This window comes from Pseudochaenichthys georgianus, chromosome 6, assembly GCF_902827115.2.
Source record: "Pseudochaenichthys georgianus chromosome 6, fPseGeo1.2, whole genome shotgun sequence".
Lineage (NCBI taxonomy): Eukaryota > Metazoa > Chordata > Actinopteri > Perciformes > Channichthyidae > Pseudochaenichthys > Pseudochaenichthys georgianus.
In genome coordinates, this window is record NC_047508.1 from 28,073,499 (window position 1) to 28,097,548 (window position 24,050).

General features: G+C 40.4%; 1 protein-coding gene across 1 annotated transcript in view; it reads right to left on the bottom strand.

Moving 5' to 3' along the window:
* Window positions 1-4,387: 4,387 nt before the first annotated feature.
* slco3a1a (solute carrier organic anion transporter family member 3A1a) overlaps window positions 4,388-24,050 on the bottom strand; it is a 62,832-nt gene continuing 43,169 nt past the window's right edge. Inside the window, 9 exon segments of the mRNA XM_034085023.2 lie at window positions 4,388-5,962; window positions 5,964-6,180; window positions 6,548-6,612; window positions 6,726-6,898; window positions 7,498-7,675; window positions 9,433-9,631; window positions 9,722-9,886; window positions 10,410-10,682; window positions 10,770-10,868. Of these exon segments, the coding sequence (XP_033940914.2) occupies window positions 5,830-5,962; window positions 5,964-6,180; window positions 6,548-6,612; window positions 6,726-6,898; window positions 7,498-7,675; window positions 9,433-9,631; window positions 9,722-9,886; window positions 10,410-10,682; window positions 10,770-10,868 (1,502 nt within the window). The 3' untranslated portion in view covers window positions 4,388-5,829.

Below are 24,050 nucleotides of genomic sequence, written 5' to 3' on the forward strand. Positions count from 1 at the left end.
TTCAATGAAGCTCACAGTGAGAGTCCCAGATCAGACACTTTCTGAATTAAATGGGGCTATCTTTTTATAGATCAGGTCACAGGGTTGGAGGGTAGGCTACTTAATGTGCATTTGTACATTTTTAAAGAACTTTGCTTGGGTATTTAGATATTTGGATATTTAAACTTCTATCCACATCTCAGAGAGAATTTTGTATATTATTTACACCACGACATTCATCTGACAATATTCGACTTGAACAAATATAAGCTTGTGCATTATTCAAGATTCAACCATTAAGTCCCAATGTTTTTTTGCCTGTAAAAACGTGTCACCAGTTGTTAGGTCCCCCAAATACTAATTTCCCATCCATACTTCTCAGATGGTTTCATTTTAAAGAACTGTTCAAGACTCAAAATGGTGCAATTAGTTAATAATTACAAAAGAGCAACAAGTAGAGAAAAGCCAATAGCAATTTGTGTTGGAGACATTTTTGTTCTGTTGTTTTTCATCCAACCTCTCCAACCAATCGTCCCACGACCCCTTACATTTATTTTGTGACCCTTTAGAGGGGGTCTGACTCCTCCATTGGGAACCACTGGACTGAGTATAATGTGTTTAAAACTAGCTCTGCCTCGACCAGCTACAACAACAGGTTCCCTTTTTACTGATGGCACTGTTTTTGGTGCAGTAGTATTTTTAAATATTGGTTATCATTTGTTTTACTTAAATAGGTATCCAAATCTTTCTTCCATTAGTGGAGCAGGTTTTTAAGCAAAGGTTAAACTACTTTCTACAACTAGTACTACCATAGTTGAAAAGTCATAAATATTGGACAGCGCCTTCTTTTACAAATGTTTTTAAGGTTTAATTTCTCAGTTCTTGTTCATCATTCATAATATTTCAGTTATTTTCGGGCAGAACTGCTGATCTTGGAAAAGGAAATGCATCAGACCATCTTTGTATTGCTACCAGGTCAAAGGCTCTGCTGTGTCTACCATTTCTTTGATTATATATTTTCTAAGGCTAACGTTTTTCCTGAAAAAGCTGGCTGGGTATGATTGCTTTTTCTTACAGTTTCTGGCAAAAATGTCTGCTACTCCTGTAAAACATGAATGTAGATGTTGGAGTGACAACAAACACATATTTCAATCAAAGCTGAAATGGAAAACCTCACACATTTAGCTATACTGTATGAGAGACTATTAGTTTCTTTTTTTTTGCTGATAAAAACAAAACACTCTAGCTGGCATTGGCACTGTGTTTGGATTGGGTTCAGTTTTCAGGCATCAATTAGTGAAAGCAAATGTAAAGTGTCAACTCTGTCTGTTTTCAAATGTCATGCATATATTATCTACACAATTGCATTTCACAGACATGTCTAAAGGCCAGATTAACATAAAGTGAAAGGTACAGCTGGAGCCTTGAGAGGGCGCATAATGACAAGACTCATAATCAAATTCATCCTTGTAATAATATCTAAAGCTAATTTGAATATTCTTAATGTATATACAAGTGATGTGACACTTAATGTATACTGTCAAATCTGTCATGCATGCATCACATTTGCATTCATCTCCTAGTCGTGAGTGACATTGTTCTTGAAAATCAGCGTCTTGGCATGAACATATAAATGTCAGCAGACTCACTCACTCACTCACTCACTCACTCACTCACTCACTCACTCACTTCACTTCACTTCAATCAGGAGAGACGGTTTTTATGTGATGATACATATTTAATGCGCAGATACACAAATGAATGTGACAGTAGTTTCGGCAATTAGGCCCCGTTGTGCAGGAAGTATCATTCGGGAGGGTAGAACCGATCCGATGAAACCCCCCCGGGGTCTAGACCCTGGTGGTGGTGAATGGATAGTTGGGTCGGTCTGAGGAGGAGTGGTTTAGCTTGACCCTGGATTCGGAGGGACGGGAGGTGAAAATGGGTGGAGGAGGGTTGCGTTGAGTCACCTGAAATGACAGCTGTCAGAGGGGAAAGAGCAGAGTTTAAAGGGTTTGACGGCACGCTATGATAGGCTCTTGGGAATAGAGCGAAGTGATTGGCTAAGCTGAAGAGTGACGCCCCCGGTCACTTATTGAGAGGAGAGAGAGTAGAAACATGGAGATATAAATACATGAATGAGTAAAGACGGTCTTCTTGGTTGAACTTGCGCTGAGCTTCATTAGATTAATATTCATTGGATCATTTACAGTATATCGCTCACAGTCACAGCTCTCGGCGGAGGGTTTATTGCTTTATTTTTTCCTCTGGAGTTGTTGCGCAACAGTTTGTCTTACTAGAGCACCCATTAAGCTAATTGAAACTGCTTGACTAAAGCAGCAATCTCTTGCCTGCAGCAGCTTCTATTTAAAGTAAGGTTGCTTATTTTGTGTGATTTGACTTTCAGCAAGTATGCTTTCCCCCCGAGTGTTGTAGTTGCATTTTGTATGTCTCTGATGTGACGTGCATCAGGAGCGAGGTGTGTATCAGAGAGGGCTGTTAACTGAGGCAGATGCTGCTGATCGGCTACTGTAGCGGTTGTCATACACCTGATGTTTGGCTTTTTGGAGTGTCTGTTTTTGCTAGACTTTACAGACACCTAACAACCACACACATGAAGATAGCACACATTCTCCTTTTTGTCACTTTTGCCTTCACTTGAGCTTAGAAATTATAGTTACTCTGACATGCTGTTTTCATAAGAGGCTGCTTCTTTAGCTGCTTTAGTACACAAGCCAAACATTTTAAATAAAGTTGTGATTTATTATTTACCCGGTATGAATAATTTATTTCATCCCAATGATATCTTTGATTTACTGAAACTATGCTTTTCATTACATTAATGTTAAGATCAGACAAAGTAAAGCTGCCTTGATGAATTTCTGGAACCAAAAGAAAAGGCTTGGTTTTGGCTCAGTTCTCAGAGCTGCAGAGGGACTTGTTATTTTGAATCATTGAAACATTTCAAGTGCAAGCTATTTTTATCAGTCTTCACAGCTAAAATTCACAGGACATAAAATGTGCACTGTGTAAAAGCAACACCGCTACACACAATAAACCAACCCCCCCCCCCCCCCTCCCTCCCCACTCTCTGCAGCTGTGACAGACTGAGGTCAGCCTCTAATGGGCCGTGTGCAGGTTATTTATTGAAACGTAGAGGGCGGCCTTTTGAAATACTTTGGAAGTGTGGTTGTTGGCTACAAAGAAATGTTATCTTTTATTTCATGTTATTTACTCACATGGACAAAAATGCAGTCAACTTTTTTTTTACGTGTCATTCTTGTGTTAAGAAATGGAGGTCGTGACATCAGGTGCATAGGCAAAAAAAATCATAAGAGAAAATAAAATATAACTGTTAATATTTTGTATCGTTATTATTTTTTTCATTTTTTTATTAACATTTCCAATACTGTATGTCCCATGTTTTTAGTGATTGTATTTACTGAATGAAATGAAATTGCATTTAGTGTGACTTACAAAATCTTTCCAGGGACTGCAGATGATAAATAGCCTCTTGGCTAACTGAAATGTACTGTCCCTGTTAAATAAATCAAAAAGAAAAGGAGAAAACATGCTCCCAAAATGATGAGTTATTAAATAGGTGATGTATTGGCTGTAAGAAATACAATAACAAATGCTTGTCGATCCACAGATCATGATCTTTATTGTTGCCTAGGAAGGGTCAATTTTTCCATGAAAAGTCCAGAGAGATGATCACATCGGTCCAATTATAGGATCTATGAGTTATTGCAAAAAATGATTTAAAATCACTGTTGGTAAAAAAAGCACTGGAAATGTTAGTGCATTATTAAGGGTAGTTATATATTATCTTTTAATTTAGATCTTGCGGTTATACACTACAAATTCACTTTTCAGGCTGCCTTCTCTTTTGTCCTTCCTTCAGCAATGTTTGCTGGTAGATAATTGGCGCGACGGTATATATAAATACATTTTTGTAGACTTTCGAGGCTTGTGAAAGTCCTGCAGCTTTTTAAAGACAATTAAAATATGAGTGGCAGATGTAGATGACAGGCATCTTTATTTAGTTGATAATTTGTAGTTGGATATTAAAAACATTGAGCAACATAGTTGATAGCCTCTAAAAGAGTCAATGGCTCCCCGATGAATAGTGACTGAATGATACAATAGCTGAGGCTGTAAATCTGCTGTGCAAATAAAAAAGTAATGTGTGCTTATGTGGTCCATACATTTTTTGGTCAATACCTCACATCTTACTGAGTCATCACTCAGTAAGATATTGAGGAAATATGAGTTGTGCATTTTGTTTGTTAATCCATTTTGTTTGTAAGTGTGTAGTGTGTAGGTTGTGTAGAACAGAATCAAACCAAACACTGGTCAGAGCAACTCTTTAAAAAGAATGATTCTCTGAAAAATAATGCAAAAGTCACATTTTCTGAAAAATAATTTATTTCCAGAGTAAAATAAACAATATGTTGCCATACAAAAAGTGTAAGAAAAGGGACAAAGTCAAAACTGTAAATGCATGGAAATCAGTCAAGTAACAGGTCGTACAGTGTGTGTCGCATTGCCTTAAAGACTTCTTCAAATACATGACCAGGAATATATTCAGTGTGTTCTATGAGTCGTTTGCTTTATTTGACCTGGCGCACACAAACTCCTGAAACATTTCTCTTACTTTTATCCCATTTATAACAGGCTGTTTTATATAACCAAATAATGCACCATACACCTTCCGATTTCTATGAATTGTCCCAAATCTAATGTGACCACGCATCTCAGATCATATATAATTCATACCGTCCTTTTCAAATACAACCTAACAAAACATCCTGGGCCTAATGACACCTATATATATATATATATATATTATATATTACTCATCTGTTTTTACCAAAACACATAGAAATATTACTCTTGATATTTGTTATTTTTTCCACTAGGTGAAAGTCAGAAGAAAATATAATTAACATTCTTATATGAATAATCCTTATTAAGACGCATTAGGCTGAATAAAGTCTGCAAATGTAAATACAAACATGGATATGGAACAAACTGCTGTAATGAAAAAACAAGCCTGCAGTCTGACACAAGCTAGTAATAAACATGGATGTATCAGATATGAATTGCACCCTATGAGTCTAAACAGTATCAAAAACAGTGCCTGTGATCCAGCAAGATATAACTGAACAGTGCATGATGACATGAAAACACTACCTTGTTTTAAGTTATTAGACTTAATATTCGGACAGTTAAAACATCTAATAGGCCACTATAACCACCCAGTCTGAGTGTTTCTGTTCTCTTTTAGAAGAAACTCTCCTGCATTGAAACAAAATGCATTAACTCATGAACTGTTAGTTTGTAAACACTTGGCAACTTTTTTAAAAATATGAATAACTGAAGAATCATCCAAACTTTTAGCATAACAATCTCATTTTGAGAGAGTGACAGACAGAACACACAGTGCACTGACTGAAAAGGAAATTGTCATTTTCCACACGATCACTGGAGTCATGACAGACCTAAAACAATATGGCAACTAGTTGTAATAGCTTCAAGTCCGCTCACTAATAATCATCGAGGACTGAGCCAGACAGTACTGTAGTCGTCTTCTACCACCACCGAGTCAACACAGGAATTCACCGGCAACACTGGACAACACCTCGCCGCAATGTAAACGACTAAAATGGACCCTTGAAAGTTTGCAGAGGACGTGGAGCTCAGTGGAGAGCAACGTCTTCTGAGACCTGAACGGGCCATTAAATAGATTGCCTTTTATCAAAAACGTTATCCTTTCAAGAAAAGAAGAAAAGAATATACCTATGAGAGAATATGAATGTCCATATTATCTTTTTCTTGCACAACAAACTATAAAACTGACTCCATATTTTCACAAACCTCATGGTCCTCCAGGTTATATATAAACTTTGTCCTGTCGACTAGTTTGGGGCCCCAGTGGAGAGAGGGGTAAAACTCGTCGCTGACATGTAGCCCTCGTTGCTTTTAATGTACTTTTATAGTTCCTGCGCAAGCAATACCATGTGGTGGCGTAAAGGAGGAAGGCGATGCCCTTGAGGATGATGGCGAGGCTCACGTACAGATGCCTGTAAGCTATGTTGTCGTACAGCAGGCAAGCTCCTCTATCGCCGCAGTCTGAGCTCCAGAAAAGGCAAGTCGAGTCGATCCCAGCTCCAAAGATCAGAGGAGGGGGGATGAATCCTGTAAAACAGAAACACTGTCTGAGCCCACTAACTCTTTCTGTTCCCAAAAAGAAACATATGGAGAAAATGTGTTCCTCAACACAAAGAAAGAGAAAATAAATCCTCATTTATGATCTGTAAGTAGCTTCTAGATAATTTGTTTCAGACTTTCTTATTCCCTGCACGTCCTGAATGTGTGTTTGTTTTTCGATGCAATTAACTCTACGGCTGTACGGATGATCTGATTTGTCTCCATGTGGGAAAAAAAACAAAGCCTTTCAGGTTGATCGAGGCGTGTATTGGCGTTACTGTGGTGAATGCCGCAAGTGTTAGTATTGAGATAGAAACATAGAATCTGAAATCAATGATCTGATAAAAGGTCTTACCGAGGAGTCGTAACAGAAGAAACAAAAGTCCCAGTGCGTACGATTTCAGCTCAGGGCTCACAGTCCTTCAAGAGAAAAAGGTCATTTGTTTATGCTTATTGATTCTGTGCAAGAACATACCTATTCACTAACACTTCACACACACACACTCACACTCGTACATGTAAATCATACATACCTGATAAGAATAATAACAGAGGGCGTCTGGGCCATGGCTCCGACCAGGCTGCAGGCGCAGATCACACACAGGAAGATGAGGAACGCTTCCTGGCAGCCCGGCGTCGGACATTTCCCCGGGGTCGCTGTGGCAAATTCACTCTCGGAGGACACACAAGCACACCCCGTCAGGTTCTGTTGAGAGAAGAAGACGAGAGGCTTCATCCAGGACCCACTTTAAAAAATAACAGGTTAAATTACATGGAAGACGTGTTATAGCTGTAACTCACACTATTCTCACATTTGGATGAACGCCGGTATCAAAACATGTGATCTGTACTTGATATACTTGCGGTTTAAAAAAAAGAAGAGAAATACTGCTACAGAATTGATAGTAATATTTAGTGCCTCTGAGCTGAGAGAAATTCTTTCTGCATGTGATTTGAATATAAAAGTCACTAATCTGCAGTCAGCATCTGATCTGAGAACAACCACAGCAACACTTAAATGCCTGGCATGTGATAGCTGACGACAGGGCTGTGAAATACTGGGACTTTTTCTTTTAAAATAGATTAGGCAAGGCAAGGCAAGTTTATTTATATAGTACCTTTCAACACAAGGCAATTCAAAGTGCTTTACAAAAATGAAAGACATTAAGAAACATATTTTTAAGGCATTTTAAGAAGCTTTAAGAAAAGTTAGTAATCTGTAATGTATTTATTGGTGATCCAGTGGTACAATCGGAACATGTATTTTAGTAATTGCTGCCACGAGACTGAGAGAGGGGTAAAGACCTGGGAGATGCTGGACCCGATGCGAGTGCTGCCTGTCCTGCCTGTCTTGGTGCAGCCGGCGAAGCAGGCGGACAGGTAGGTGACGCCGTTGGAGCCGCATACGGGGCTGATGGAGGAGGTGAAGCAGTTGCACTGACTGATGCACTGAGCTTCTGGTTTCTCACCCACCCGCAACGTCCTGGACAGAGAGAGAGAGAGGGAAACCTGAGCAGCAGAAGCACTCTCTATCAGTGACTCTATGGCTCACTTTTAACATCTCCATGGAAACTGCACTGCACAGATAACCTGCTCTAAGAAAGCTCAGACTATCAAATATAAAAAGTAGCAAAGCCGTAAAGTCAGATTTACTACAGGACCACCACACGAAAAAATTACTACTGACAATAACAAGAATTAAAGGCAATTAATCCACTTAGTACGCATTTTCTTTTACAATATCAACATCAGTCATGTATGTTTTTACAGGGAAGCTGTAACAAAAATTTGATCTTGGATTGGATCTAAACTCCTGGGCAAAAATCTTCTTTGAAAGAAAATCAATACTATTCATGAATGAAGACCTCCAATTAACCAAATGGGAAATACATTTATTTAAAGTTTAACCATTCAAAATATAAAAATGTTCAACTGAATGTGAAGAGGTTGCAGTGTTGATGCTATGTCAAAGACGTCTATTTGTTGTGTTGCAGAGATATCTACAGAAATAAAAAATTCACATCTGCAACCCACAAAAACTAAACTGCACACTGTTAACATTGATTATACTGACATTCACAACCCATCTCTACTTAACATTTAAATGTACCTAATTGGGTATTACATGTGTTTAGTAAAATAACATCCATCACTATCAAAGTGGATGAAATGTTGAAATGAATGGCTCTAAAACTCTTTCAATGTCTGTTGCATCTGTATTCAGTCTGTGCAGCCAGGAGGAGCGCAAGGCCACTTTCTGAATAGAAAACCTTTTTATAGACTCCATGAGATGACAGAGTTGTTAATAATAAAAACTATTCCCACAGCGCCCCTGTGATTGGCAGTGGTAAGATTTTTTTAATTTGCACATTTAGACCCTCCAATAAAGTCCTCCAACCTTGGCAGCAGTGTTACCTTTAAGGGCTATAATGTTGTTTACGGCTCATGTTTATTTATAAGAATATAGGATATTTATGATGCGACACAAATGTACAAACTATGGTATAAAAACTCGCTGAATTTTCAAAGAGTTTACAATAATATACACATTATCTAAAGTTTATTGTTTAACTATGGTATAGCTTTCTCTGCTTAATCTAAAAAAACATGTTGTTTTTTCAATTTAACTAACTTTAATTTACCCCTGGAGATTTACTGTTTAATCCCATTTTACAAACAATATCATTTTTGATCTGCTGAACTAGCTTGTGGCTGTTTAGTTATAAAAGTTACATTATCATGGTTTATCTTGAAAATTGGCATTGTAAGACCAGTTATCCAGGAAGTGAAACGTTTCGAAATCAGATACATTTAAGACAGCCTGACCCTGTTTCAACCCAAGGTGTCATGAAGTCACTTTAACCCTTTTATCAGACGAATACTCCTCTAAACCAGTGGTTCCATACTTTATTTGGCGTTTAATCCCCTTGGAACAAAATATGTAATTGGTTTAATTACTTTTCCCCAATTGTTTTTGAATATATTTTGAGATTTCTTATCAAGCAAGTAAAGCAGTAAATTACAGGAAATAAAAAAAACAGCAGCTGGCTTTTTAAGAGTCCTGAAATAGTAAGATAATACAGTACATTTTAAGGGAAAACGTATTGGGAGAAAGTCTAGTATTAGTAGTTTAGTATAGGTAAGTCGGACTTTTAAAAATAATATTCAATTATTTCCACTTTCCTCATCTCATAACTCCTCATCCTATATTCAACCTTTAATACAAAGCTGCTCTCTTACTCGTTGCCGTATGGGATAGTCACTCCTGCTACGGGGCCGGTGTCGCAGCCGAGGAACAGGATGCAGACGTAGCAGGCGGTGGAGATCAGGTTGACCAGCATGGCCATGCGGATGGCTCCCAGGGCCGAGAGGTTCAGCTTCTTCACTAGCAGACCGCCCATGAAGATCCCGAGGCACGCACATGGAATCGCTGTCATACCTTTAACATCAAGTTGAACAAACCCTGTTTATCATACTGATAAACTGTGTATAGTGTGTGTGCTTGTGCACGTTTGCTGTGAATACAGACCTAACAGCTGGTTCGCTGAGGTGGTGGTGAGGTTGAACTGCTGCTCCAGATATTTCCCCAGAAACGCTGCAAAGCCAGCTACGACCGCGATCTCCATACAGGCCGCCAGGATGATGCAGGTGAACACCGGGTTGGACAGGAGGTGCTTGGTCACCTTAGGGATCACTATTATTAAAGAAATAAGGAAAGATGATCATTAATATCTGAATTGGTCAAACGGACAGACAGGAATCTCTTATTGCCTGTTTTGTCCTCCTCTGATCTCATCTGATTGAATGCGTTTACAACATAAACTGAATATATAATAGATATAATATAGTATATATAATAATACAAAAGTAAACCAATTACTTTGTGGATACTCAATGGATAAAATACAGGAGTTTTTTTTTGTGTGGACAGTATGGATAATAACTAGTTTAACTTGATGTCTAAAGCTAATTTTGATGATAGTACTTTTACTCAAGTAACATTTCCAGCACAGTACTAATAATTTACTCAATAAAGACGGTCTAAGTCTTATCCATTTCTGACCAATTTCAACCATTACAAACTGTTTAGTGTTATTTCAATTTGACCAATAAAAGAATATAGAAAATAAATCAATAGATGTCATGCATTTTAAAAATAGATTGTATTTTTCTTGCATCTCAACACTGCAGTGCCTCTCTGGATGCGGCACACTCACCCCTGAGCTGCTGACAGCAGGTGGGGCTGTTGGCAGGCTCATGGTTGCGTACAACACCATTGCTGGGCTTTGGAGTCTCATAGTCTGCACTCAGAGAGGGAGGCAGCATCACCTGCTCACTCTCTGCCCCCTCCTCTCTCTCCTTGATCGGCAGTGACTTGGGGAAACCAAACATGAAGAGAGCCGAGATGAAGAGTAAGGCACCACACAGGAGGAAGCCAGCCCACCAGGCCCCGATCCACCGCGGGTCTTCTGGAGTGATGCCCAGCTTATCTGTGGAGAGGCACAGCAGTGGTCAATACATCACAGAGAGAGAGGTGACGGTGAAATAATTAAACACTGGAGAAATATTGAACTCACCAGTGTCGATGAAGATAGCATCCACGTAGAATTTAGTGCAGACGGAGCCAAGGATGAAGCCACAGGCAGGCCCGAACACGAGGGTAGAGAAGAGGATTCCTGCATAGAAACAAATATCTAGTTAACTGAGTTGTTTGGTTTCATTTTACTCACCCCGTGCTTTCAGAAATGTTTTTAGTGACAAAAAGCAAGCCCAAAAACAAGGAGGCAAGTTTTATTAGAACAGCTGTGTATATTTAACTGTGGGTACCAAGCCAAAGTCACAATATGATCTTTGTTATACAGTTATTGCCTTCTGGGTAAGCAATAAAACACCTCTGGTACATACTGTATAAGAAGCTCTTATGTTCTCAATGGCAATACATTAGAGATTAGTAGATTAGTTATTCCAACCTTTGAACATATATTGCAGATTAACTGTAACGCTTGTGTTTATCGTTTTATTACAGTATTGATGTATATTGCGTTTATTGGTGAGAACAATGTTCTGCTCTGAAGGGACAATAACGTTTTATTTTATTTTAAAAACAAAATGGTGGCATGAAGTGACAAGAGAATTTAGGAATGATGAAAAGGTACAAATAAAAAGTTAACATTTTACTTTGAATTGAGACCATAGACATAGACTGTATAAATGGACGTAGTGTCCGTGTGAGAATCATTATACATCCATGGTGACGAGAAGCCTAAAATAGGCGGTGTCGGCCACTAACGGCTCGACAGTGACGTCAGAGTCTAACTCCCGCCTGCTGCAAATAAGGGCAAAGAGTCGGAGCTGCTGCCACCGAGCTGGAAGTTCCAGAGCTAGCTGAGGCTACCAAGCTAAGCTAACATGCTCAGCAGTGCTGTTCTGTTCTGTGATGCTAGCCGGCTAACCTACATCTGTTGCTCCCGGTCTGCACATTTTACGTTGCTTAAAGGTGGGGTAGGTAATTTTGGATAAACCAGCTCGAGTGCGCTAGAATTTGAAAATACACAACCGAAACAAATCTGCCACTTCCTTACAGAGCCCCTCCTCCAACACACACGAACGCGCACATGACCAATGAGGGCACGAGATAAGTTTGTGCACAGATGGAAGGCTGACAGGTATGGAATGCCATTTAAGCCAAAATTAAATAAATACATAAATAAATATATAAATATGCCAATGAAATAAATTCCGAAATAAATAAATGAGGCAATACATATGTATACATTTATTTATTTCATGGGACTTTTATTTATATTTATATAATTTATATTTCTAGATGCCATGTCATTTTTGGGTCAGTCGCTGTTGCAGTACGCTTAGTTTATTTTCGAAAAGAGTTTTCTAAATCCACTTGTGTAAATGTCTCTCTGCATCGCCTTTAGCCGGTCCAGCAGTTCTCCAAGAAGGAGATCGAGGTCCTGCTGAGGAAAGGAGCCTATGCCGCCATCATGGACGAGAACGACGAAGGCAACTGCTTCTGCTAGGACAGGGGTCGGCAACCCGCGGCCCACGGGCCGCATGCGGCCCTTTAAGCCCTCTGCTCTGGCTCCCTTGAGCTTAGACAAAAATAAGAAGGAAATAAAATAAAAGTATTTGTAGGACTATTTATATTTTGTTGCATGGTTGAAAATGTTTCGTATCTTGTATTTTGAGGTGATACTGTGACACATAAACAAAAAACAAAACGGTTTTAATTAGGTCAACTAAAATATGCGTCACATCCTGCTACGGTCCCGCGTGATCGCCTTTTCTTGGAGGCGAATAACCCCCGGCTCGATGAGCGAACTATGGATAAATCAAAGAAAAGTACCGGAGGAACACAGGATTTAATTCTGTGTGGACAGAGTTATATGCTTTTACAGCAAACGATGCTGGTTTACCGGTATGTTTGATATGTAGAGAGAAGTTGTCAACGGTGGTGCAGCTTTTACGTATCGAGGAACAACAAGGGAGAGGAAGACAGCTGACGATCTTCAGTCATAATTCAATGGGGTATGTAATTTATTTCAGAAAACACTTTTTGTTATATTCCATGGAATGCTCTTAACGTCCCGATAGCAATGAATATATTAAATGCTTTGACAATAAATACATACAAAAATGTATCTGTGGAAGCCGTAGTACTGTAAAAAGCACGACCAATCATCTGCCTCGGCCCGGCTAAAATAACTGGATGGCCTACCAGCCTGCCTGTCAGCCTTCCATCTGTGCACAAACTTATCTCGTGCCCTCATTGGTCATGTGCGCGTTCGTGTGTGTTGGAGGAGGGACTCTGTAAGAAAGTCTGAAGGAAGAGGCATATTTTTTCCGGTTGTGTATTTTCAAATTCGAGCGCACTCGAGCTGGTTTCTCCATTCTTACCTCCCCTACCTTTAACTCTTTTTAGGGTGCAGCTATATGTTTTATTTATTTCAAAGTGGGCCAATTTTAATAATATTTATTTTTCCTTCAAATGTGCAGAGGGCTCCCAAAGTGCTGTGTTTAATTTATTTTAAAGTAGGCCTGTGTATTATTTTTAATTCTCCTTATAAGAGTTCTTTGTTTCTTATTAGAGGTTAACAGTTTTATATCATGTAATAAATAGCCTAATAAATGCAAAAAAACTGTAGTTTTTGTCTGATATAACAATAAAAAACTATGAAATATGTTTTGCGGCTCCAGACACATTTTTTTTTTGGAAAAAGGAGCAAAATGACCCCTGTGCTAGGAGGACATCGACCAGATGCTGCAGCGAAGAGCCACCATCATCACCATCACCAGGTATGTTCTTAGCAGCACTAGCCACTTGCTCTTTGTGAGACACCAAGTACTTGGTTATTTGAAATGTAATATTGATTATGTAATAATTAAAACTAGGGATGGGTACCGAGCCCTGGTATTAAACGGGCCCCGGGGATGAATTATTAAAGGCCGTGGTACCGTTAAGGTCCAACGTTATCAATCTTTTTATCGGTACTGGAGACATTTATAAAATAGATGTCATATGTATTATATCTACATAAACATTATATCGCAGTCTTACTGTCGCCAACTCCGTTTCTAATATGCAATAAGACTACAAAATGCATCTATGATTTATTTTCAATCTTTCCAATCCAGACGAGATCTCTCTCCCCGGTCGGTGTGCGAGGGGGTGGGGCAGTTCACACACACACACACACACACACACACACACACACACACACACACACACACACACACACACACACACACACACACACACACAACACACACACACACACACACACACACACACACACACACACACACACACACACACACACACACACACACACACACACACACACACACACACACACACACACACACACACACACACACACACACACACACACACACACACACACACACACACACACACACACACACACACACACACACACACACACACACACACACACACACACACACACACACACACTAAGCGCCCCGAGGGTAGTTATATGTTACCCGTCTTGAGCATGGATGTTTAATAAGAACGGGATATAGCGTCGGAGGAGGAGGGGTCTCGTTCTTTCCTATGAGAGCTGCTCATTGGCGCATTAAGTCAAAATGGCCCAACTTTTGAGAGAGCGAAACGTCAGATTACCCGTCACGCCTGGCTGTCAGAGCAGACAAACCCTTTTGTGCACTCACAGAGCATGCGCCCCTTAAGCCCCGCCCCCCGAGCACCCACTCTCGGCTCACTAGAAAGAATGGAGAGAGAAAATAAGTCTAGATTCGGCTTTTAGTGCATTTTACAACTTTAAGGATCGAATGTTTCTAATAAGAGCTATAAAACAGTTCATACTGGGTAGTTTATTTAGTTTCAAAAAATTATCCACCGATTTACAGACGTCTCTTTCCCCATGTTAGTCTATGGGGAAAAGTATTTCTGGGCCGGTCGACGTCACAGACTGATAAGGAAATTGTAGTACCACCATTTGGACACAACGAATATTTTCCTCAGAGTCCGGCGCACTTCCTGGGGGCTTGGTCTTGAGGTGGAAAATGCTCATTGCCAAAAGTGCAATAAGAGTTTAGCATGTAAGGGCGGTAACACGAGCAATTTGTCTAAACATTTAGCAAAAGTGCACCACATTCAGACGGAGGAATGCACCGGGTTCGACTGTCTTTCTAGTAGCGCTGTAGCCCCATCCACGAGTAACGTTTCCACGTCAGGTATATATTATGTATGCTAGCAGCAACACACAGGAGGGACTCTGTAAGAAAGTCTGAAGGAAGAGGCATATTTTTTCCGGTTGTGTATTTTCAAATTCGAGCGCACTCGAGCTGGTTTCTCCATTCTTACCTCCCCTACCTTTAACTCTTTTTAGGGTGCAGCTATATGTTTTATTTATTTCAAAGTGGGCCAATTTTAATAATATTTATTTTTCCTTCAAATGTGCAGAGGGCTCCCAAAGTGCTGTGTTTAATTTATTTTAAAGTAGGCCTGTGTATTATTTTTAATTCTCCTTATAAGAGTTCTTTGTTTCTTATTAGAGGTTAACAGTTTTATATCATGTAATAAATAGCCTAATAAATGCAAAAAAACTGTAGTTTTTGTCTGATATAACAATAAAAAACTATGAAATATGTTTTGCGGCTCCAGACACATTTTTTTTTTGGAAAAAGGAGCAAAATGACCCCTGTGCTAGGAGGACATCGACCAGATGCTGCAGCGAAGAGCCACCATCATCACCATCACCAGGTATGTTCTTAGCAGCACTAGCCACTTGCTCTTTGTGAGACACCAAGTACTTGGTTATTTGAAATGTAATATTGATTATGTAATAATTAAAACTAGGGATGGGTACCGAGCCCTGGTATTAAACGGGCCCCGGGGCTGAATTATTAAAGGCCGTGGTACCGTTAAGGTCCAACGTTATCAATCTTTTTATCGGTACTGGAGACATTTATAAAATAGATGTCATATGTATTATATCTACATAAACATTATATCGCAGTCTTACTGTCGCCAACTCCGTTTCTAATATGCAATAAGACTACAAAATGCATCTATGATTTATTTTCAATCTTTCCAATCCAGACGAGATCTCTCTCCCCGGTCGGTGTGCGAGGGGGTGGGGCAGTACACACACACACACACACACACACACACACACACACACACACACACACACACACACACACACACACACACACACACACACACACACACACACACACACACACACACACACACACACACACACACACACACACACACACACACACACCACACACACACACACACACACACACACACACACACACACACACACACACACACACACACACACACACACACACACACACACACACACACACACACACACACACACACACACACACGAACTAAGCGCCCCGAGGGTAGTTATATGTTACCCGTCTTGAGCATGGATGTTTAATAAGAACTGGATATAGCGTCGGAGGAGGAGGGGTCTCGTTCTTTCCTATGAGAGCTGCTCATTGGCGCATTAAGTCAAAATGGCCCAACTTTTGAGAGAGCGAAACGTCAGATTACCCGTCACGCCTGGCTGTCAGAGCAGACAAACCCTTTTGTGCACTCACAGAGCATGCGCCCCTTAAGCCCCGCCCCCCGAGCACCCACTCTCGGCTCACTAGAAAGAATGGAGAGAGAAAATAAGTCTAGATTCGGCTTTTAGTGCATTTTACAACTTTAAGGATCGAATGTTTCTAATAAGAGCTATAAAACAGTTCATACTGGGTAGTTTATTTAGTTTCAAAAAATTATCCACCGATTTACAGACGTCTCTTTCCCCATGTTAGTCTATGGGGAAAAGTATTTCTGGGCCGGTCGACGTCACAGACTGATAAGGAAATTGTAGTACCACCATTTGGACACAACGAATATTTTCCTCAGAGTCCGGCGCACTTCCTGGGGGCTTGGTCTTGAGGTGGAAAATGCTCATTGCCAAAAGTGCAATAAGAGTTTAGCATGTAAGGGCGGTAACACGAGCAATTTGTCTAAACATTTAGCAAAAGTGCACCACATTCAGACGGAGGAATGCACCGGGTTCGACTGTCTTTCTAGTAGCGCTGTAGCCCCATCCACGAGTAACGTTTCCACGTCAGGTATATATTATGTATGCTAGCAGCAACACACAGGAGGGACTCTGTAAGAAAGTCTGAAGGAAGAGGCATATTTTTTCCGGTTGTGTATTTTCAAATTCGAGCGCACTCGAGCTGGTTTCTCCATTCTTACCTCCCCTACCTTTAACTCTTTTTAGGGTGCAGCTATATGTTTTATTTATTTCAAAGTGGGCCAATTTTAATAATATTTATTTTTCCTTCAAATGTGCAGAGGGCTCCCAAAGTGCTGTGTTTAATTTATTTTAAAGTAGGCCTGTGTATTATTTTTAATTCTCCTTATAAGAGTTCTTTGTTTCTTATTAGAGGTTAACAGTTTTATATCATGTAATAAATAGCCTAATAAATGCAAAAAAACTGTAGTTTTTGTCTGATATAACAATAAAAAACTATGAAATATGTTTTGCGGCTCCAGACACATTTTTTTTTTGGAAAAAGGAGCAAAATGACCCCTGTGCTAGGAGGACATCGACCAGATGCTGCAGCGAAGAGCCACCATCATCACCATCACCAGGTATGTTCTTAGCAGCACTAGCCACTTGCTCTTTGTGAGACACCAAGTACTTGGTTATTTGAAATGTAATATTGATTATGTAATAATTAAAACTAGGGATGGGTACCGAGCCCTGGTATTAAACGGGCCCCGGGGCTGAATTATTAAAGGCCGTGGTACCGTTAAGGTCCAACGTTATCAATCTTTTTATCGGTACTGGAGACATTTATAAAATAGATGTCATATGTATTATATCTACATAAACATTATATCGCAGTCTTACTGTCGCCAACTCCGTTTCTAATATGCAATAAGACTACAAAATGCATCTATGATTTATTTTCAATCTTTCCAATCCAGACGAGATCTCTCTCCCCGGTCGGTGTGCGAGGGGCAGTACACACACACACACACACACACACACACACACACACACACACACACACACACACACACACACACACACACACACACACACACACACACACACACACACACACACACACACACACACACACACACACACACACACACACACACACACACACACACACACACACACACACACACACACACACACACACACACACACACACACACACACACACACACCACACACACACACACACACACACACACACACACACACACACACACACACACACACACACACACACACACACACACACACACGAACTAAGCGCCCCGAGGGTAGTTATATGTTACCCGTCTTGAGCATGGATGTTTAATAAGAACTGGATATAGCGTCGGAGGAGGAGGGGTCTCGTTCTTTCCTATGAGAGCTGCTCATTGGCGCATTAAGTCAAAATGGCCCAACTTTTGAGAGAGCGAAACGTCAGATTACCCGTCACGCCTGGCTGTCAGAGCAGACAAACCCTTTTGTGCACTCACAGAGCATGCGCCCCTTAAGCCCCGCCCCCCGAGCACCCACTCTCGGCTCACTAGAAAGAATGGAGAGAGAAAATAAGTCTAGATTCGGCTTTTAGTGCATTTTACAACTTTAAGGATCGAATGTTTCTAATAAGAGCTATAAAACAGTTCATACTGGGTAGTTTATTTAGTTTCAAAAAATTATCCACCGATTTACAGACGTCTCTTTCCCCATGTTAGTCTATGGGGAAAAGTATTTCTGGGCCGGTCGACGTCACAGACTGATAAGGAAATTGTAGTACCACCATTTGGACACAACGAATATTTTCCTCAGAGTCCGGCGCACTTCCTGGGGGCTTGGTCTTGAGGTGGAAAATGCTCATTGCCAAAAGTGCAATAAGAGTTTAGCATGTAAGGGCGGTAACACGAGCAATTTGTCTAAACATTTAGCAAAAGTGCACCACATTCAGACGGAGGAATGCACCGGGTTCGACTGTCTTTCTAGTAGCGCTGTAGCCCCATCCACGAGTAACGTTTCCACGTCAGGTATATATTATGTATGCTAGCAGCAACACACAGAGTTAACTCAATTATACAAACATGGGTTAATGATTAGAGGTAATAGAGTTACTCTTTATTTTGTTAAAGTTTCAGCTATTCTGTTTACAGTTCTGTCATCACATAATTTAATACGATTTGTTAAAACATTGTTGTTTCTTATTTTCAGTTTGCTTCAAGCAGTGGCTGTACGAGAAAGACGTGGAGGACCAAGAAATGCTGGCCAGATTTGCAAAGACCGGAAGATACATAACAGAGAAGATAATGGATATTAACAAGAAAAAGAAAAAAATGTTTTATAATTTCTTTGTTGCCGTTTACATTTTGAATTATATTTGTTATTTTTAAATCAAATGCATCTATTTTAGATGATATATTTATTTAGATGTAGGTTTTTTTTGTAATATTATTGTATTAAGTATAATTTATTCAATAAAAATACTGTTATGAACACTATACAATGTCTTTATTTTGATAGTTACCAGAATACATTGTATATTTAATACTAACACAAGCTGGTGATAGATAAATGCTGGTCTGCTGGTATGCCAGCAGACACATATTTATAAAGAAAGAAACGGAAGGGAGGAAATGATGATAGCTAGACTCAGAATGAATCACACAGCATTGAATGGTACGTTGCATGTCATGGGGGAAAGTAACAGTGATAAGTGTGGGAACTGTGGAGTAAAAGAAGATGTTACATATCTTGTTACATTGTGACATCTATAAAGCTGAAAGAGAACAACTAAAGGATAACGTTTTAGAGGCAGAGAGGGAATGGAGTGTGGTTGGTGTTTTGGGAACAAAAGGAGAGGGAGAAAGAGCTACCAGAAAGGCACTGTTTACCTTTAGTGAAACTGGGGTAGGTAAAATTATCTAACATTAGGTCAGGAAAGATCATAGATTGTTGTTTTGTTTTATTTATTTTTATTATTATTTTATTTCGACCGATCTCCTCTGAATTGTGCGGGATGACACACCAAACAGATCCGCGATTTCTCGGGTTGATAGACCGGACAACACATAGGTGGCGGGCGTCCTGCACCTGTGCTTGAACCAACTTCTTGGACATCTTCCACACGAACACGGTGCTCAATCAGTGTCAAAGTATTTACAACTTCGTCATCCGTGTCGATATCTCGAAGAGCGCTTATCCGCCCGAGTACTTCGATAAAGTCTTCAATATGGGCCAAAATAGTGTCTGTTGGTGCTTTGGTCTGGGTCTCTGGATATGTGAGCTAACCACACCCCGTTCATTTGCATATAAGGAATGGAAATGTGTCATTATGAAATACAAGTCCCCTGAAATAAATAAATGTGTCATTATGAAATACAAGTCTCTTGAAATAAATAAATGTGTCATTATGAAATAAAAGTCCCATGAAATAAATAAATGTGTATTTAAATGTACATGTATACATATTTATTGCCTCATTTATTTATTTATGAATTTATTTCATAGGCATATATATATATATATATATATATGTATGTATTTATTTAATTATTTATTTAATTTTGGCTTAAATGGAATTCCATAGACAGGCAGGTAGGCTATCCAGTTACTTTAGCCGGGCCGGCTAAAATGATCGGTCGTGCTTTTTACAGTGCTACGGCTTCCACAGATGACATTTTTTTATGGTTTTTTTGTCAAGGCACTTAAGATTTTCATTGCTATCGGGATGTTAAGAGCATTCCATGGAATATAACAAAAAGTGTATCTCGAGCCGGTTTCTCAAACTTACCTACCCCATCTTTAAGGTAAGTTAACATGAAACTATTTAGCAAAACTTTCAATAATAATCTAAGGTATTGAGTTGTGGGATAATACTTGCATACAAATCTTAAAATGCCTTCAGGTTTCTAAAATATATATTTGCAGAGAGACAGAAAGCTAGAAGCAGCACTCACTGCAAAGACCTGTCACTCAAGGTGACCACGCCCTAATGTATGCAAAACGTCTTTAAATGTTTTTCTTTGTCCAAGCTACAATTCGGCAAGATATTGAATTTAAAATGATATAAATATAATAATTGAGAGACCCAGAGAATATTCTCAATTTTAGCTTCATTTCAGCTTTACTTTCATGTGGCCTTTCCAGGAGTAAGGGTGTGAAGCAAGACAGCAAACAGTGAAACATTTTGGCTGTCATGACAGATCAAATTAGCCAGTTAAAAACCACACAGCAAGTGCAGCAGAGGCAAGTGTACTCTTTATAAATCACATGGCCCATCCTTCTCAGGGAAACGCAATGAACAAAGAGACACACTGTGAGGACGACACCTGACAACAGAAACCAGTTGTTTGGTCCCAATCTGCTCTGACGGGCAGCTTGAAGTAAAAATGTGGAGCTATATCCCAAATCCTCATTAGCGCACTGTCAGCGGAGTGAGAGCCGGCGCTGTGACTCAGACTGCAGGCCGATAATGACGACTCAAAGCTGCATTTGGGAGACACATTTCTCCATGACGTTATATCCTGTGATCTGATGTATTCTTAGACTGTACACTTGGACTGTATCTGGCACACATGGACCAACCAGATCATGCTCTAAGTTTGCGATGATAACTACAAACACCATCAAGACAAAATAATGTCATCTCTGCAGCTGTACTTCCTTCTCCAACCCTGCAGCATTAAACCCCCCCCCCCCCCCCCCCCCCACCACACCACACCTTTTTACTGGCTGCAGGTTGGCCTGCAGTTTGCTGCTATCAGCACGCAGCCTCCAGTAAGATGCTGTTCAGATGCCAGGAGCAGCCACTTAATGAACAAGCGTGGAAACTGTGACTAAGCTCTGTACGTCTCTGCTGGTGCTGAGAGTGAATGCACGGTCTGCTTCCTGTGTTGACCACCCACATAAAGAAGGAAGGGAGTCAACACATTCACATAATTGTAAGCTCATTCACGTGATAGTTTATTCTTCACATAAAGGAAATGGCTCACAGACTTGTTAGGTGTGGCTCCCTACCTACAAGATGGTATAAACAGCCTCATGTAGGCAAGGCAAAGTAGAACAAAAGAAAAAGGGGGCTTTCATGTTGGGGTGGCAATATACTGCTTTTTTTTTTTCATAAGCACAGAGCCGAAAGATCTTTGCGGTTGACAGTCAGACCAGCACGGAAATGAACAAAAATATACGTGTGTCCATGAGGCGCCAGAGTATGACAGGCTTTTACCTCTTGCTTCTGAAAACTTCTGTGCCTTCATAAAAAAGTCTAATTTCCTCTGCTGACAGGGTGGATGTAAGACTGAAATCAAAGTTTGAAACAATAAATCACAAAGAAGAGCATTTAACCTTCTCTATATACAGACAGGAAGAGGGATTCACACACAGGACCGAGCTTTAGTATTTCATCAGAGTTTCCAGATGCTAACGGAACTGAGCCGTTGAACAACACTTTCACAATGGAGGGCTGCAGTCGCTACTAGGGATCGACCGATATGGCTTTTTCAAGGCCGATACCGATACCGATTATTAGTAATCAAGGAGACCGATAACCGATATTTGGAACCGATATACATTTGCAGTAAAAAAAAAAATCTTGGTGTCAAAATGTAGAATAACACAAACTCCAACACAACTCAACACAACTTCTTTGAAATGCATTTAAGCATAGCCTATATTATGTTTAATTAACTTTTAAACATCTTACAACTGGTTTCCTCTGTGCCCTTTTCTTTAGTGCAGTCATCTGCAATGAGTTAGAGAGACAAGAAGTGGGGCTGCAGGCTGACATGCTTAACTAACAATAATGCTTAATTTATTATATCTGTCTATCTAGCATAAAATCCCAATAAGCTGCTAGCAACTGCAAAACACTAGTGCTAGCTAATGTTTTGCAAACTATTAAAAAGTGAGGCTATTACACTAACGTTAGTCTAGTAGCCTCACTTCTAATATTTTGCTAAACATTTGCTAGATACATGTTGGCTAGCTAATGAGCTTCACATATCAACCTGAAAAACTGCGAGGCTCCACTCCACTCGCAGCCCCCCCCCCCCCCCACCACAGTTACGGCCCGTCTACACTACAGTGTCGAAAGCTCCAATCTGCCCATTCACTTTCAATGGGGTGACGTCACGTAGCCTCGCTTTTTCGCCGAACTGAATTGTGGGTAGCAGAGCGGTCCGTCTCAGGCGTCTCCGGCGACAGAAGTTGAACAATGTTCAACTTCTGACGCCGGAGACGCCGGAGTAGCCAGCGCCAGCCAATCAAATCCCGTTTCCCAAAATCTGACAGCTGAAGCCGTAGCCAATCAAACCGCGTCTAAACTGGGAGAGATATCCCGCCGTTCATTTCTATATTTCAAAAAAAGTCGGAGGAGAAACTAACTATCGCCGTAGCAAATCACCCGGTTTTGTATGACCAGACCCTCTTCTCCTACCGGGATACAAACCGGAGGAACCAGGCATGGAGGGAGGTGGCAGAGACAGTGGGTGAAACTGGTAGGTTTTCGGCTGTTTGGGGAGTTTATATATATATATATATATATATATATATATATATATATATATATATATATATATATATATATATATATGCTTGAATAAAATCCCCAAGCTCCAGACACGCCCAGCTCCAAGCTATTTTTGAAGCTGTAGTGTGGACGCTCCGTTACTCCGCTGCGAGACGCTGCACGCACCCCCAACTCTGACTGACTTCCCGCGTCCCTGTGTAACTGGGAAACTGATAGAATTGGATCATAAGATCGTGGTGTTTTTGCAACTTCAGCATAGGGGATTGGGATGTTTATTGAACTTCGGTTTAACACATGTATGGCTCTGCCGCTCAGCGCTGCTGCTTGCTTCAGTCTGTGTCAGCGTTCTTTCGCACCTGCCTGTAATCTGAGAAGGTCCCGCCTCTCTGGCTGGCTCCCGCCCGGAAATCTTCAGTAATAGCCTATCAGATAGCGCTGTGGGCGGGACATTGCTCGTGTACACAGAGTGGTGACTGCAGCCAGAGAAACGGCCGCATCAGAGCCAAAGTTTTATCGGCAATTTGATAAAAAAAGGCCGATACCGATAATCGGTCAAATGCGGAATATCGGCCCCGATAATCGGCCAACCCCTAGTCGACCCCTAGTCGCTATAGTATGTGACTTGCTAGTTTGCCTGTGGTGCTGCAAACGAGGCATGTGTGCACTCTCTGTTTTGAGTGTTTCCTTAGAAACTAAATGTTGTTTTCCCATAGCAACAACATCACAATTGCTTTCACCACAGGAAACCTCAAAGAGGAAATTCAGTT